At 39.8% G+C, this 15,850-nt stretch overlaps 1 protein-coding gene across 20 annotated transcripts in view; it reads right to left on the bottom strand.

Moving 5' to 3' along the window:
- KALRN (kalirin RhoGEF kinase) overlaps window positions 1-15,850 on the bottom strand; it is a 671,367-nt gene that overhangs the window by 347,799 nt on the left and 307,718 nt on the right. For all 20 annotated transcript variants that reach the window (XM_086675190.1, XM_086675188.1, XM_086675186.1 and 17 more), the window contains exon 10: window positions 12,237-12,359. In XM_086675190.1, the coding sequence (XP_086531316.1) occupies window positions 12,237-12,359 (123 nt within the window). The remainder of the gene's footprint in view (window positions 1-12,236; window positions 12,360-15,850) is intronic.

The raw sequence follows: 15,850 nt of genomic DNA on the forward strand, positions 1-15,850 counted from the left end.
TAGTGATAGTCGGACCTGAGCAAAAGATGAAAGGAAAGAGACAAAAGTGTAGTCCACCAGTCTGTGCTAGAAAATGGAAATGAAGGGGTGCCTGGGTAGCTCAGTCAGTTAAGCATCTGACTTTGGCTCAGGTCATGATCTCATAGTTTGCGAGTTCGCGTCCCACATCGGGTGAACTCGTGCCCTGCTTCAGGTGAACATGAGCCCCACTTCAGGTGAATATATAAAGGGAAAAAACAGTCTTTTCAACAACTGGTTCTGGGAAAACTGGACAGCTACATGCAAAAGAATGACACTGGGCCACTTCCTTATACCACATATAAAAATAAATTCGAAATGGATTATATGTGAGAACTGAAACCATAAAACTCTTAGAAGAAATCATAGGCAGTAATTCTTTTGACATTGGCTATAGAAACATTTTTCTAAACATGTTTCCTCAAGTAAGGGAAACAAAAGCAAAATTCAACTACTGGTACCACACCAAATTAAAAGCTTTGCACAGTGAAGGAAAACGTCAACAAAACAAACAAGCAACCTACTGAATGAGAGAGGATATTTGCAAATTATATATCTAATGAGGAATTAATATGCAAAATATATAAAAAGTTATACAACTCAACACCCCCCCAAAAAAAACCCCAAATAATCCAGTTAAAAAATGAGCAGAGGACCTGAATACATATTTTTCCAAAGAAAACATACAAATGGCCAACAGATACATGAAAAGATGCTCAACATCACTAATCATCAGGGAAACACAAATTGAAACCACAAGGACCACAAAAACCACTTTATACCTGTCAGAATGGCTAAAATAAAAAACATAAGAAACACGAAGTGTTGGCAAGGATGTGGAGAAAAAAGAACTCTTGTGCACTGTTGGTGCAAATGCAGACTGGTGTATCCACTATGAAAAATAGTGTGGAGGATCCTCAAAAAATCAAAAGTAGAATTACCATATGATCCAGTAATTCCACTACTGGGTATTTATCCAAATAAAATAGAAACACTAATTCAAAAAGATATACACACCCCTATATTTATTGCAGCATTATTCACACTAGCCAAGATACGGAAGTAACCCAAACCCATATTATTATATGGAATATTAATATACATTAAAATATATTTTAAAGACTCTTAATGGAATTTTAATATATAATATTAATATATAAAATGGAATATTACTTGGCCCTAAAAAAGAACGAAATCTTGCCATTTACAACAACATAGATGAAACTAGAAGGTATAATGCTAAATGAGAGAAGTCAGTCTGGAAAAAATACTGTATGATTGTACTCACATGTGGAATTTAAGAAGCAAAATCAATGAAAAAAAGGAAAAAAAAAGAGACAAAAGAATGGACTCTTAAATACAGAGACTAAACTGATGGTTGCTGGAAGGGAGGTGGGTGGGGAGATGGGTGGAATAGATAAAGGAGACTAATAGAAACTTATATTTATGAGCACTGAAAAATGTACAGAATTGCTGAATTATTACATTGTACACCTAAAACTAAAATAAGACTGCATGTGAATTATACTTGAATAAAAAATATTGAAAAAGAAAGAAATACCTAACTCACTGAAGTTATGAGGATTATAAGAAGTACACTGAAGTTATGAGGAATATAAGAAAAATAATTAGAACAATGTCCAGCACACAGAGAGGACTCAGTAAGTGTTATGCTACTGTCATGATTGTTGTTGGTATTAGGGTCTCTTCAACAGGAAGCAGCAAAAAATGTCTATCAATGAACATGATACACTGAATGAAAATAAGTATGACTAGATGACTTGTTTTGAACTTAAAATTAATATACTGAACACAAAATCAGTAGTCAGTATACTTCTTTTGTCTAATTTACTTTTTGTTGCCTTTAAAATCCTTCTGAAAAAGGCCAATATCATTCATCTCTCAAAAAGGAGAATTTTTGCAAGAGGAAAAGAACTTCACTACATATAAACTAGCAGAGGAAGAGGGTTAAAGGTATGGTGTGATGGTAGCTATCCCAGCTGGAAAAATCATGGAAACTTAGTGGGGCTGGGGAAATACACATAGTAAGGATTACCATATCCTCTTGTCAAGATTGGTTCATCTGAAATAATTTTTTAGTTTTTTTTTTTTTCAATTAAAAAAAACCATTAGAGTCTAAAAAACTCACTCAAAATTTGACTCAAAAAATGCTACTTCCCAAGTGTCAGATCCTGGGCTAGGGCTGTCCAGGTTGATCCTAGCTCGGAACAGTCTCAGTAATTCTAACAGGGTGGCTCTCAGGCCCCAGGCTATATGGTTCTTGGGTTTATCTTCTTATGAATGTTCATCTAATCCACTTCTCTTCCATTTGTCATTTTTATAATTGGAAGGGATCTCAGGGATATCCTGACTTGATATCCACCCTACAAAGTAATCCTCTCTGTACCATTCATTTACTTGTTCAAGTGCCAATTGCATGTTAGGCCCACTGCGATGGGCACTGAGATAAAAAGACTAATGAGACAAAATTCCTTTTCTAAGGAAGGTCACAGTCCAGCTGAGGAATGAGGCTGGCATAAAATTAATTATGACACTGTGTGATAACTACCATGACAGGGATGTGACCAAAAGAAAGTGGATCCTAGCAAAGGGGCATTCAACACAAACAATGGAGGCCACCTCTTCCTAGAAGAGATGATACTTGAGATGAGTGTTTAAAGATGAATAGAAGTTTATCAGGGGACGTCCGACTTAAATAAATGGGAGTGATGAAAGGGCAAATAGCACTGAAACTTGGGAGCATGGCATATTCAGGTTCATAACAGGACAGCAGAAGTATAGGGTGGGGTAGAGGGAGCCCATGAAGGGTAAAAGATAAAGCCAGAGAGGCAGTAGCCACATCATAAAAGGTTTATGATACTGATAGTTTGAACTTTATCCTAATGGGAAGCCATCTATGAGTTCCGTAACTGATGGAGTAGCATGATGAGGTGTGCATTTTAGGAAAACCACTCTTGTGGCAGTGAGGGAAAGGATTTAAGGCAACAACGACTGGAGTCAGGGAAAGGAGGATAATGCAATAAACCAAGCAAGAGATAATGAGATTTTGATCTCAGGCAGTGGCAATGGAGATGAAAGGGAAGGGACACATAAAGAGGTAGTGGCATCAGTAGTACCTTGCAATAGACTCATGAAGGTGACAGCAAAGGAGGAGTCAAGAATGACTCCCAAGTTTTTGGCTTGAGAAACTGAGCAGTTGGTACCCTTTACTGGTATGGGGAACACAGAAGCAAGAGCGTACCTAGAAGGGATAGGAGATGATAAAATAAATTTGGGATACAGTGGGTTTGAGAACCATCTGAGAAATCAAAGTGGAGGTGTCCAGAGAGTCAATGAGTTTGTGAATAGGTTGTTCAAGGGTGAAGTCAGAGACAAGACAAGGATTTGGAGCCATCAGACTAGGGGTGACAGCTGAGGCTAGGAAAGAGTATAAAATCATGCATGGAGTGTACAGTGAGAAGAGCCAGTCTGAGGAAATCCTGGGGGAAAGGAAGAAGAGTCTAAGAAGCACCAACCAGAATGACATAAGGAAACCAAGAGCGCATGATGTCATGGAAAAGATGGGAGAAGAGAATTTAAAAGGGAGGAGGTGGTCAACATGGTCAAATGCTTCATGAAGACCAATTAATATTTGAATATTAATATTCAAATTAATATTTTCAAATATTCAAATATATTCAAATTAATATTTGAAAGAAGGAAGACTTTGGTAAAATTAACCTCAGTTGCCCAGAGGAAACAGAAGTCCAATGGCAGGGGTCAAAGGGCATCTAGGAGGTGAGGAAGTAGAGATGGCAAATATAGACTCTTCTCTCAAAGTCTAAGTTTCTTTTTATTCTTTTGTTGTTGTTTTTAAGGTAGGAAGGACTTGAGGATGTTTATATCCTAAGGGAATAAAGGGTCACCTCTCCTGGAAAACCTCCAGTGATATGAAGCACACAGCATCATTCTGATTTTGGACAGCTCATAAAAAAGCAACCATGGGTTAGAAGTTATACCTGAATTAAGCTAAAATTGGCTTCACTATCCCTTCCACCCTTATGTCTTCTAACAGGAAGACTTCAAACACCTGCCTTCCATAAAACATTATTTACTCAAGACTGAATATATACAGTTACTTCAACTTCACTATCCCAGCAATCTTCTGACAATCACAGTATGGTTTTTCAATATCCTTTTGAATATATATTTTCTCAAATTAGGCACAATAAAACATATGATTTAAATAACCAGTGGATAGAGAAATCTTTATTTCTCTGGTTTAGAGATTATACAGTTAACCATTGATTAACATGAACTTAAACTGTGTGGGTCCATTTACATGTTTAAATAAATACAGTACAGTACTGCAAATGTATTTTCTTTTCTTTATGGTTTTATTAACATTTTCTTTTCCTCAGCTTACTTTATTGTAAGAGTACAGCATGTAATACACAAAACAGAAAAATATGTATTAGTTAACTGTAAAGCTTCTTTTCAACAACAGGCTATTAGCAGTTAAGTTTGGGGGGAGTAAAAAAGTTATGTGCAGATTTTTGACTATGCAGGTGCTGGTGTCTAACCTACTAAATTGTTCAAAAGTCAACTATATTTTAATTTATATCATTACTCAAAAGACATTAATATTTCTCTCTGTTCTAAGAGCAAAGTCTAGACCCTTTCATCTAAAGGTCAAAGTTCTTGAGACTAGACACAACCTACACTCCTTTGAGCTTTTCTACAATGATCCACTCTCTCCCATGTAGAATCCTCCACTCTCAACAACGTATAGATCTCACAAAACTTATGGGAGATGCCAGGAAATTTGAGGGCTCTCCTCACTACCATAGTTTTCCTTGAACCAGAATTGAAATCATATCAGACCTGCATTTCCATATCCCCCATACGATGGAGCAGACCATGGTCCTCTCTAGCAGCAGTCAGGGATTTCCGCCCACCCCTTCTCATATGTCTACTACTTCTCCATATTGTTTACTACCCTCAGGTTTGTAGATTTCATATAGATGTGATTCTTTCTCATATACCTTCATGAGAATTAGAATGAGTCTTTAAAAAAAAAATTTTCTTCTGTCACCATCTGATTTTGGACAGATCATAAAAAAGCAACCATGGGTTAAAATACCCTAAAGTCTCAGCAATGTTTGATAATTTATATTCTTGTATTAAAATTTAAGTATACTGTTTGTTACATATGACTTTTCTTGATATATGTATATACATTTTGCAGGCAAAATATTTGTATTTTCCTACTAAGGTGACCTAAGGGCATTTCCTTCACAAGATGCTTCTCTGTCACCTCTGTGGTACCCCACATATCTGGTTTGGGCTTTACTGGGATAATTTTCTCCTTCCACTGCAAAGTTCACTTAATTCTTTATAGATATATCAACAAAGCTTTCTGCCCAATCTTTCCCAATCTTTATAAGATGCACTCACCTCTTGCCAGAAGTCCATCATCCTGGCTGTGTAGGATATATTCCAGAACACTTTTTAAAACACCATCTACATAGGCAGCCATTTGTTTTTCAATGCCTCCCTTCTTTTCTATAGTCACTTCCATCACATGGAACAAAAGATAAAAACACCACCTGCGCTTTTGAGTCTTTCAGTTTGCTACCCAGAACTTCAAGTCATGGGGAATGCAGTCTCACTTTCTTCTGAATGTGCCATTTGTTCCATACAGGAAGCAGCAGAAGTGGGGGACAATTCATGGTCTTAATAAGAGGTTCCTGGCAGGCTCGCTATACTACCTTAGATATTGCCTCCTACCCCCTCTCAATTTCCACATAAAGTGACCTTCAAAAACCAATGGTTGGGAGTTACCCACAATATAACATATCTTTCTTCTTCCTGAGAGCGGTCATGAGAGCCCTCCCATCAGCTCATGCTACTTTTCCCTGGCGCTTCATGGAGGGAATGTCCTGAATATACTCAAGTGGGACAAATGTCATGCAAGACCCAAAGGGGGAGACTGTATTTCATTTGTCTGCTTTTTCACATTCTTCCACTTGCCCACATCATGACATTAATTTCTCTGCATTTTCTTGGCTTTCTTCCTATTTTTTTATTCTACCAAAGAAACTTTTATCTTATCTAAGAAGTTAGAGTGTGAAAAAGCATCTATTGAAGTTTTGCCACCTTCTCTTCCTGCTTGTATTTGCAGTTGCTATAATTGGTCACCATCTCAGGGATGAAAAGAAAGATGGAACGTACTCCAAAGATCACTACACCATCTTCTAGGCAGGACTATTTACTGGATCACCAAATGAACTAATGGTTTCACTAGAAATGCTTCTTTAAAACCCTAGAAGAATAAAGATTATGCCTCCTCTCAGACTATGGGACTTCTTAGAGAGTTAGAATATGTTTCCTGCCGATGGGGGCACCTGGCTGGCTCAGTTGGTAGAGCATGCGACTCTATAGCTCAGGGTCGTGAATTTGAGCCTACTTAAAATTAAAAATTAAAAATAAAGGATATGTTTCCTGCATGTTTTTATTTGGATCATGAGTCCTTCAAGACAGAAACTATTATATCTCTTTCATTTATCATGGTGACCAACACAGACTTGATTAGGCTTGGGAACTGATAAGTACCACTGTCTGACTCTGAGGGCATGGGCTTTCTATCTCTATGAATTGCCTATTCTACTTGCCCTTAGAGCTCCAGTAGGTTAAGCTGTTTACTTTGAATATCTTTTATGGGTAAGGTCACTGATAGGGCTATTAAAATGTTTTCTTTCCATTTTTGCCTATTTTGACCCCAAGATTCAGAATTATTTTTTAATTTTTAAAAATTTTTATTTCATTTTCAAGAGGGAAAGAGACAGAGCATGAGCAGGGGAGGGCAGAGAAAGAGGGAGACACAGAATCTGAAGCCGGCTCCAGGCTCTGTGCCACACAGAGCCCAATGCGGGGCTTTAACTCATGAGCCACGAGTTCACAACCTGAGCCAAAGTAAGACACTCAACTGACTGAGCCACCCAGGTGCCCCCAGAATGAATTTTTTAAAGTGTTTTCTATTCAAATGTGAGAATAAAGCAAGAGTCAGATAAACAACTAACCAGAGATTATTGAATGAAGTACTTAATTGTGCCTATGTTTTTATATTCCTTTAAATCTTTCTTTAAATGGTCTGTTCTTTCAAAAATGTTACACTAGTGCTATTTAATATGGTTAGCTGCTTAAATGTGATTTGGTGCTTTGAGATTTTGGATAATATATATTTGAATGTAAATGATTGCTAATTTTTTTACTAAGCTAGCTTACAGAAAGTCTGGCATTTCAGATAATGAGGTCATAAAGCAGACCACTCACAGAGCAGGCACAGCTGCTATCTAAACCACAGGCACTTGAGTACTTTCCTACTGAGTGATAGCAAATATCTCAGGACAAAATAACAGTACCAAACCCCATACAACCTCCTGGAAAGATATGGATACATCTACCCCCTGACAGTTATGCTGTGATTGGCAGAAACTCCACCCTATGCTTGTTTATTTTTATTTTTTTTCTGTTATTTAATGTTTATTTATTTTTGAAAGAGAAAGAGAGAGACAGAGCATGAGTGGGGAAAGGGCAGAAAGAGACAGTGATACTGAATCTGAAGCAGGCTCCAGGCTCTGAGCTGTCAGCACAGAGCCCAATGTGGGCCACAGACCGTGAAATCATGACCTGAGGCAAAGTTGGACTTTTAAATGACTGAGTCACCCAGGTGCCCGTATGCTTGTTTTAGACTTCTGATAATGACTACTGTGCCACAGTAGTATATTTATTTATATATATAAATATAATAAGTGTCTTTTGAAATCTGATTTACTCTACGGACTGATTTATTCTTCATGTGATGAGTTTATCAGCAACTTGAGTCAAGTACATACCAGGACCAGAGGGTTTCCCACTAGTGCCCAGGTCTTCTATTTGGGCATGGAAAATCTCAGTATCTCGGACTAGAAAGATCTATAGAGACAGATCCCTGGTACATCCTTGGCCCCAGACTCTCACCACCTGCCTGTCCCCGGCCAGGTGGTCAGGACTGTGGCTCCTTTCCTCATTCAGCTCAGCTTCTATGTAGACTATTCAAAGAGTGCCATCTGCAGGATGAACTGAGGACCATAACTACTTCATTCATTTCCTTCAAATAAAGTTAAAGAATTTGTTTAAAACTCGTTCAAGCTCTAATAAACACAAAATTTAAGTTAAATGCTACTGACAGGTAATAGTTTGCTACATTAATTTTTCACAGCTATAATTTATATTTATTATTGCCTTAAATGTCTTTATGCTATCTACAGAATAGAAACATATCTGTTCCAGGCCTTTACACTGCCCTTCAACCTTTCCCTGTGGGTAACCATTTTCTCCACTTGCGTGCTTGCTCTTCACTGTAGAAGGGCAGATTCCCAGGAGCTGTAACAGATGCAACAGCTCTCTTTCTGCTTTGATTCAAGATAATTTTTTAATTAATTCTTTAATTTTTAGAGAATCGGTGCTTGAAATTTTGTTTCAAGTCAGCCTTAGTCAAAGAATCATAAAAATACAAAATTTAAAATAGCACTGGTGAAAAACGACCCCCCCACCCAGCCTCCTACACCACACTATTTGTGATGCCCTTCCTGACTAAATCTCATAATCAGCAATCCAAAAAACAAGAAACAAGAATTTCCATGCTTTGGCTTGATCTCTGACTCAAGAATTGTCCAATTTCTGGTTAAATCCACTCCTCCCCTCCCAATGGCCCTCACTTGATTGAGAACAGAAGCAAGGGAGAGAGAGAGAGAGAGAGAGAGAGAGAGAGAGAGAGAGAGAGAACACTCCCTTTCCTGTCTGGATCACCCCCTTTCCTGTCTGGATCACCCCCTTTCTCAGCACTTGTGTGTGATGATCATGTTGCACAGAACAAAGCAGGTCTGAGGCTTCTGACAGTCCATCTGCCTTTGCCATGGTCAAGTTGGTTTTCCTATGTGGACTACCAATTCCAGGATACTAGGCAGTTCCACTGCCCACTCCTTTCCTCAGAGTAGGGATGAGAAAACAAAATAGGATTTATTACAAGGCTATGAGATGCATCTCTAGAGACCTATTTACAGGGTAATAAGGCAACCTCATGGCCCCTTGCTTACATGCTCTCTTTGTTGTCTACATCTGTCCCCTTTCCAGAGGAAACATTTCTAAAAGCATGAGCCTTTTAGAAGGTATAACTCAGGACACATGAGTTGGTTAGCTGGTTAACCACATTAGTTGGTTAACTGTCTGACTCTTGGTATTGGCTCGGGTCATGATATCATGGTTCATGGGATGGAGCCCCATGTGCGGCTCTGCACTGACAGCATGGAACCTGCTTGGGATTCTCTCTATCCTTCTCTCTCTCTGGTTCTCTCTCTCTCTCTCTCAAAATAAATAGACCTTTTTAAAAAAGAGATATAACTCTCTCTCCTAAGAAAGACACAGTCTTATCTGAAAACAAGGACAGGGAGAAGTGGATTGAGCCTAGGAAAGGCTGTAATGTACTACATCAAATGGAATGACCACTGCAGCATCTCCTTCCCACTCCCCCTACTCTTGCTGTTTGTCCTGTACTTTTCATGAGCAAACTGGCACTTGGAAATGATTTTTACCCTCAGTTCCTATACTTCAATAAGGAAGGAGAGCAGTCAGTTAGGGTGAAAACATGACTCTGTAGTCAGATGTTTTAAATGCTAGCAGAGCCACTGACAAGCCAGATGACTTGGGGACACTGAGGAATTTTCTGAGCTTTAGTGTTGTCTTCTATAAAACAAGGCTAATCCTATGCATCATTCAGGATTGGTGAGAGCTAAAACATATAATGGAAGTGTAAGCTCTCAAAAATGTGTCCATTCTTTCTTTAGTATGAATTTAAGTGAGTGCGTCTCTACTAGTAATTGAAAGGCACTGTCCTTGTGAAAGGCTTATTATCAGGTATCAGCGAGAAGCTAGGGGAGCAATTGGTAGAAATGTTAAGAGTTTCAGTGGCAGCCAGTTGTAACAATGCACAAAAACAACACTTCCCTCAAGGGCCTATAACCAAGGCTGGCATTGCCTTTGAGGCTGCAGCAGAAAGAGGGCAAGGGGTGGGGGATGGCTGGGCCAGGGCTGTGGGTGGCTCTGGGGATATCCTTTCTAAGTGAGGAAGAGCTGAGCCAAAGGACAGACGAAAGGCAGAAACACCACACAACTATAGGATGGCTCTATTCCAATAGTTTGTCTCAGATACCACACTCCGCACTCAGCATACAGGGAGACCATGTGGCCCTCTCCCATCCTTTGCCCACTAACAGACAGCAGAGGCACCCAGGATGCCTGGCTACTCAGATGTTTTGGGACTGTGCTACATCCAGAGGAATATTTGGCTTGTGTCTATATTACATTGGCATAATCCAGCCCATTCTGCAGAAGGTCCTTGTATGGATGAAGCTTAGTTTTTTGCTTTTGTAGTGGTGGCAAAATAAATATAAAGTTTTTAAGTTCAGTGGCATTAAATAGATTCACATTGCTGTACAACCACCATCCATCTCCAGAACTCTTTATCTTGTAAAACTGAAACTTGATACTCATTAAATAATAACTCTCCATTCCTCCCTACCCCGCTCTAGCCCTGGCAACCATCATTCTACTTTCTCTGTGAATGTGTCTACTCCAGGTAATTCATATAAGTGGGCTCATACAGTATTGGTCCTTTGTGACTGACTTACTTCACCTAGCATAATGTCTTCAAGAGTCATTCATGTTGTAGCATGTATCAATTTCTTTCCTTTTTAAGGCTGAATAATATTCCATTGTGTATGGACCACATTTTGTTTATCCTTTCATCTGGATACTTGGGTTGCTTCTATCTTTTGGCTATTGTACATGATGCTGCTATGAACACTGGTATACAAGAATCTTTTCATATCCCTGCTCTTAATTCTTTTGAGTATAAATGTAGAAGTAGGATTACTGAATCATATGGTGACTTTATGCTTAATTTTTTGAGGAACTGCCATACAGAGACTATACCACTTTATATTCCCACCAACTGTGCACAAAGATGCTATCTAAGGCTTTCTTTATTGGATAGGTCGGCTCTAATCCATCTGTATTTCTGGCTTGAGGTCACTAGTGACTCAGTCTTTCTGGCACCTGCCAGGCCTCTCACTTTCCAGCACATACTTGCCACTTCCCCAGAGATGTGGCGCGCTCCCACCATTTTCCTGTCCTTTAGAAGATTCTTTCAGTTCTTGGCAGGGTCTCACCTTCCCCACCCACAGCTCACATGTGTCTGGGGCTGGTGGCCTCCTTGGGTGAGTGGTAGCACTCTGCACAATGCCCAGTGTGACACCCACACTGAGGACTGTCCACATGGTGGGATCAGAGCCAGCCCTGGTTAAAGCTGTCATGTGGCAAACCCTAGCTTTGTCATCCTCCCTTCTGCCCCATACGGATTCTCATCAGATGCCCCTTCCCTGCTTTAGTCCTCAGTCTTAGTTTCCACTGCAACTGATCACACTTGACAATATAAGTGGACAAGGTAGTATTTCATCTTGAAGATGAAGATGTTCAGAATCCATCGGAGATTCCCCAAAAGAGGAATATGAGTTGGGATAAAATTTGGGGGCTGGAGGCTCAGAACAAAAAACCCTCCTGTATAACTATCATGAACTCAAATGGTCAAGACCTCTCACAGCATCTTTGTGTAATTAGATAAAAATGCCCTTTCGGGATTACATGTGCAACTCAGCTAAAAGACTGAATATTACACCATGTTCTCTGGGCACATGCAACCTTGTGACTACATGATGTGGTGAACAGGTGCCATCTCTTCCTCCAGGTCCTGGAAGACGCACAGCTTTGCAAGCAGAGCTAATGCTGATTTTCAGCTCCCACTTGCCTACAGGGATAACCATAAGCAGTAGTTCTGGGCTGTTGCTGTTTCTAATGTCAGTTCCTTCCACCGTTACCACCTTGTGACAAGGCATTTACATATCATGCTGGCAGGAAATTTGCTTTGAAGATCATAAACTAAGGGTCTCTTTATCACTCACCTAGTGATCCAAAAACAGACAAGGGTCTCCTTGCATCAGGCAGGAAGGCAGCCCAGAAGCCATTGGGCTATCACCCCAACATGCCCCACCAAATACCAAAGCCATAGCCCTGGTCTCCCTTACCCAGCTCCACACACACACGACCAAACAGCATCTCACCTGAGCCACCTCTTCAAAGTCATCATGCCTCTTCTGCAGGGCCCGGGCTCGATGCAGGGACTTCCCAACCCCGGTGTGTTTGCTGAGAAAGGCCTCACCATGGTTTTCAATCCAATCCAACACCTGGTCAGAGAAGGAAGACAGAAGGAAAAACCTGAGACTACATGTGCTACCACAAGAGTCCTACAGTTCCCATCCCAATCGGAAAGCAGCAGTCCAGCCGGAAATGTTCAATCCACTGTCCATCCAGGGGTTTCATTGCTGTCATTAGCAATGTAACAGTCCCACCCTTCACTAAATTCAACTTATCTTTCGTGTCCAGAATATTCCCTCATTACTCTTTCTGTTTTCCCAGGTTTAATTAGTTCATTATTTTAAATAAGCTACACAGACTATCAGGCACGGTTTAAACCTCTTACTACCTTTACTCCAACCACATAAATTCAGGAATGCTGGCAGGAAATTAGGCAGCATCAGGTCAGGGCAGTTCCCTGGCCCTCATGGCTTACTCCTCCCCTACTGCACCGTAACAATGCTCACAGCAGAGGCAACTAGTCATGGGAACCCTGCCTCCTCGGGCTTCTGGGACTCCCTTCCTAATCTTGAGAGTAAAGTCTGTACTGGTTAGACCCCACCTGGCTGCTCCAGATAGTGATCACTAGGAAAACTGTCCTTTCAGTCTTCTTTCCAGCCCTGTCTTCCAACCAGCACTGACCAACTAATAGTTAACAAATAGATAATTTAAGGTCTTTGCATCCTAAGGCCTGTAGTATCTATGATTCTCTGCCAGGAAGCAGTGGAGACCCCGTGTATTTCTAGGCTCAAGATCTAGTGATTTGGCCTCAGGACATTTTCCTTGGTATTGAGAGAAACTGGAGAAGTAGAGGGACAAGGGAGGGGATGCTGAGAAGGTGAGAAAATATGTTGTCCTGGGGAACACTGGACAGGAGGAGTAGAAACCCCTTAGCAGGAGCCTTGAAATGTACGGGGTGGGGGGGGGGGGGGAGGGGGGGGCGGGGCCTAAAGCCTTTAACACCTGTTTCGCTTTCACATTGATGGCCTAACAAAACTGTGTGCCTCTCAGGGAGAGGGAAGCAGTTCATCTCCTGGTGCTTCAGTTCATCTCTGAAGAGCTAATGCTCAGTGAAGCAGGTGGCTGCAATTAAATCAGTTAGAGTGCACAGATACACCTGTTAGAGACCCTGCCAAGACAACTAAGCCCACTCCATTCCTGTTACTCTGGACTTGACCTGAACATTTGATTAACGATGTACTAGCCTTCCTAGGTTCTAGAATGACTTTCTGGAAAATGATTTAGATGAACTGGGCCTGTTTAAAAGGATGCTTTAGTCCATTCCTCTGTTTCTTCTACAGATTGCCCAGTGGCAAGCAGACAGACCAGATCATTCCATGGACTACAGGCATGGGAGTTCTGGCTCCACAGAACCTTGCCTTTGGCTTCACTTCCTTTAACATTTGAGATAAATTATACTTGCAATTGTGCAAAGTATAGAAGCCTTCAAAGTCTCCATCGACACTATCATAAAGCCCACAATAGGATTGGTATTAGGTCAGAGAAATGTATGTATGAATATAAAAATGAGGTTTGACAAACATTCACTTAACAAAACTGGAATGTCCATTAAAAAGGAGAAAAGAAAGGCTTTTTAGGAAATGACTATATAAACATTGGGTGTAGAGACTTAAATACCTTATATAACAAATTCTGGCAATATATGGTTTTCATATTCCAGAAGCATGTCTGTGAAAATAAACTGCAGTCATAAGTGAACTGGATTTTTACCTTTTGCAAACACTGAAAGGAAGCACTGAAAGGAACTCGAAAGGTTCCTTTCTTAGAGGAAAGAAGAGCCCACGTCTCTCCAGAATTATGTATGGTGAAATTTCAACACACAGGAAATCAGGAGAGTGCATTTTTACTTGACTTGACACAATCTGATCCCACAATTCTCTGTTGTAATGAGGATGATGGGCATCAGCCTGCATGGCCCACAAAGTTTTCCATATATTGTGTACCACAGACAGTGCAGTTTTATTTTTATGCATATTTAAACTTGCATTAATCCCTTTTTGAGAATGAATTGAAATTCATGGATAATTTTGATAATTTTTATATACAAAAGAGCTGTCTTTTGGTTTTTCACAAAGGCTTTGGAATTTATGACAGATTTTCAGATTACAATTATTATTTTTTTTATTTAGTTTTGAGCAGTTAAGTATGACCTGCTTGTCTGGCGATGTTTCAGTGAATTTATTTTGTTTCATTTTGTTGTTTCTCTCTCGCTTTAATAGGGTTTGTTATGCTAAAACAAATTGGTTTAACAGGAAAGCTTTTCACCCACTGGTTCACAAATGGTTAGCTTTTATACTCCCTATGGGTGATTTCACAACTTATAAACTGTTTTTTAAAGAGCAATTTGCGTCCTATTTAAGTTCTTTTGCTTTCTTTAAAATGTCAGTTCATTATCAGTTAACGACACTAAGGTTACTTAATTAGCTCTACCTTAACCTCTTAAAAATGAATTTATTTCATATCTGATAGGCTTTTATCAGTTCATACATAATTTTGATTGCTCTGTGTTGTTATATTGTCTCCATTTAGCCTAACTTCTGCCATTGGGACTGAAGCTGGGGAAACACGTGTGATCTCAGCAAAGATGCAGGGACTGCATGGAAATCAGTTTAACAAATAAAAAAGCAAATGATTTAGGATATGGACAAAATTCCTTTAGTAATACCTAGAGACTGCAAAAGTACCTGGGAATAGAGAAACATAATCACTATAGGAAGTACTGTTTAAAACACTGATTTCTGACTATTTCGTTTCAGACAGTTCATTTAGAGCCAGTGTTGCCTGACACGCATTTAGACCACATGCTCTCTTGACCCTGATCCCATGTCCCACAATCCTGAGAGTACCACCCAGCTTCCCACTAGACTGCACAGCACAGAAATGTGCTTTCTGAGCAGACACCAGCAGTGCCTGACAATTATATTACACTCTGTCAATGAACGTGCAGCATTGGAAGTCTGGATATCCCTCAGTTTCTGGTGAGTCCCAGACTCTGAGCATCACTGGCTAAAGAATAAATTGCATTTCTAGCCAAATCCCTGAACCCCTACCAAAGTGTGTATACCCATCAAGGTACCCCTTATTAGCTATCCCTGTTTAATTCTCATCTTACGGAACTTTACTTAAAATAATCATTGATGAATTTCAGTCAAGATAGTACAGGTTGATAGTTAATACCTATTAATGGCTTTGAATTGGTATTCAAGTGTTTCCAACATAGGTGGCTTTATTTATTTATTTATTTATTTATTTATTTATTTATTTATTTATTTATTTAAAGTTAGTTAACATACAGTGTAGTATTGGTTTCAGGAGTAGAACCCAGTGATTCATCACTTACATATAACACCCACTGTTCCCAACAAGTGCCCTCCTTAATGCCCATCACCCATTTAGACCATCCCCCCATCTACCTCCCTTCCAGCAACACTCAGTTCTCTGTATTTAAGTCTCTTATGATTTGCCTCCTTCTCTATTTTTATCTTTTTTTTCCTTCTCTTCCCCTATGTTCAACTGTTGT

Source organism: Puma concolor, chromosome C2 (genome assembly GCF_028749965.1).
Source record: "Puma concolor isolate L17-30 chromosome C2, mPumCon1.1.hap2, whole genome shotgun sequence".
Classification (NCBI taxonomy): domain Eukaryota; kingdom Metazoa; phylum Chordata; class Mammalia; order Carnivora; family Felidae; genus Puma; species Puma concolor.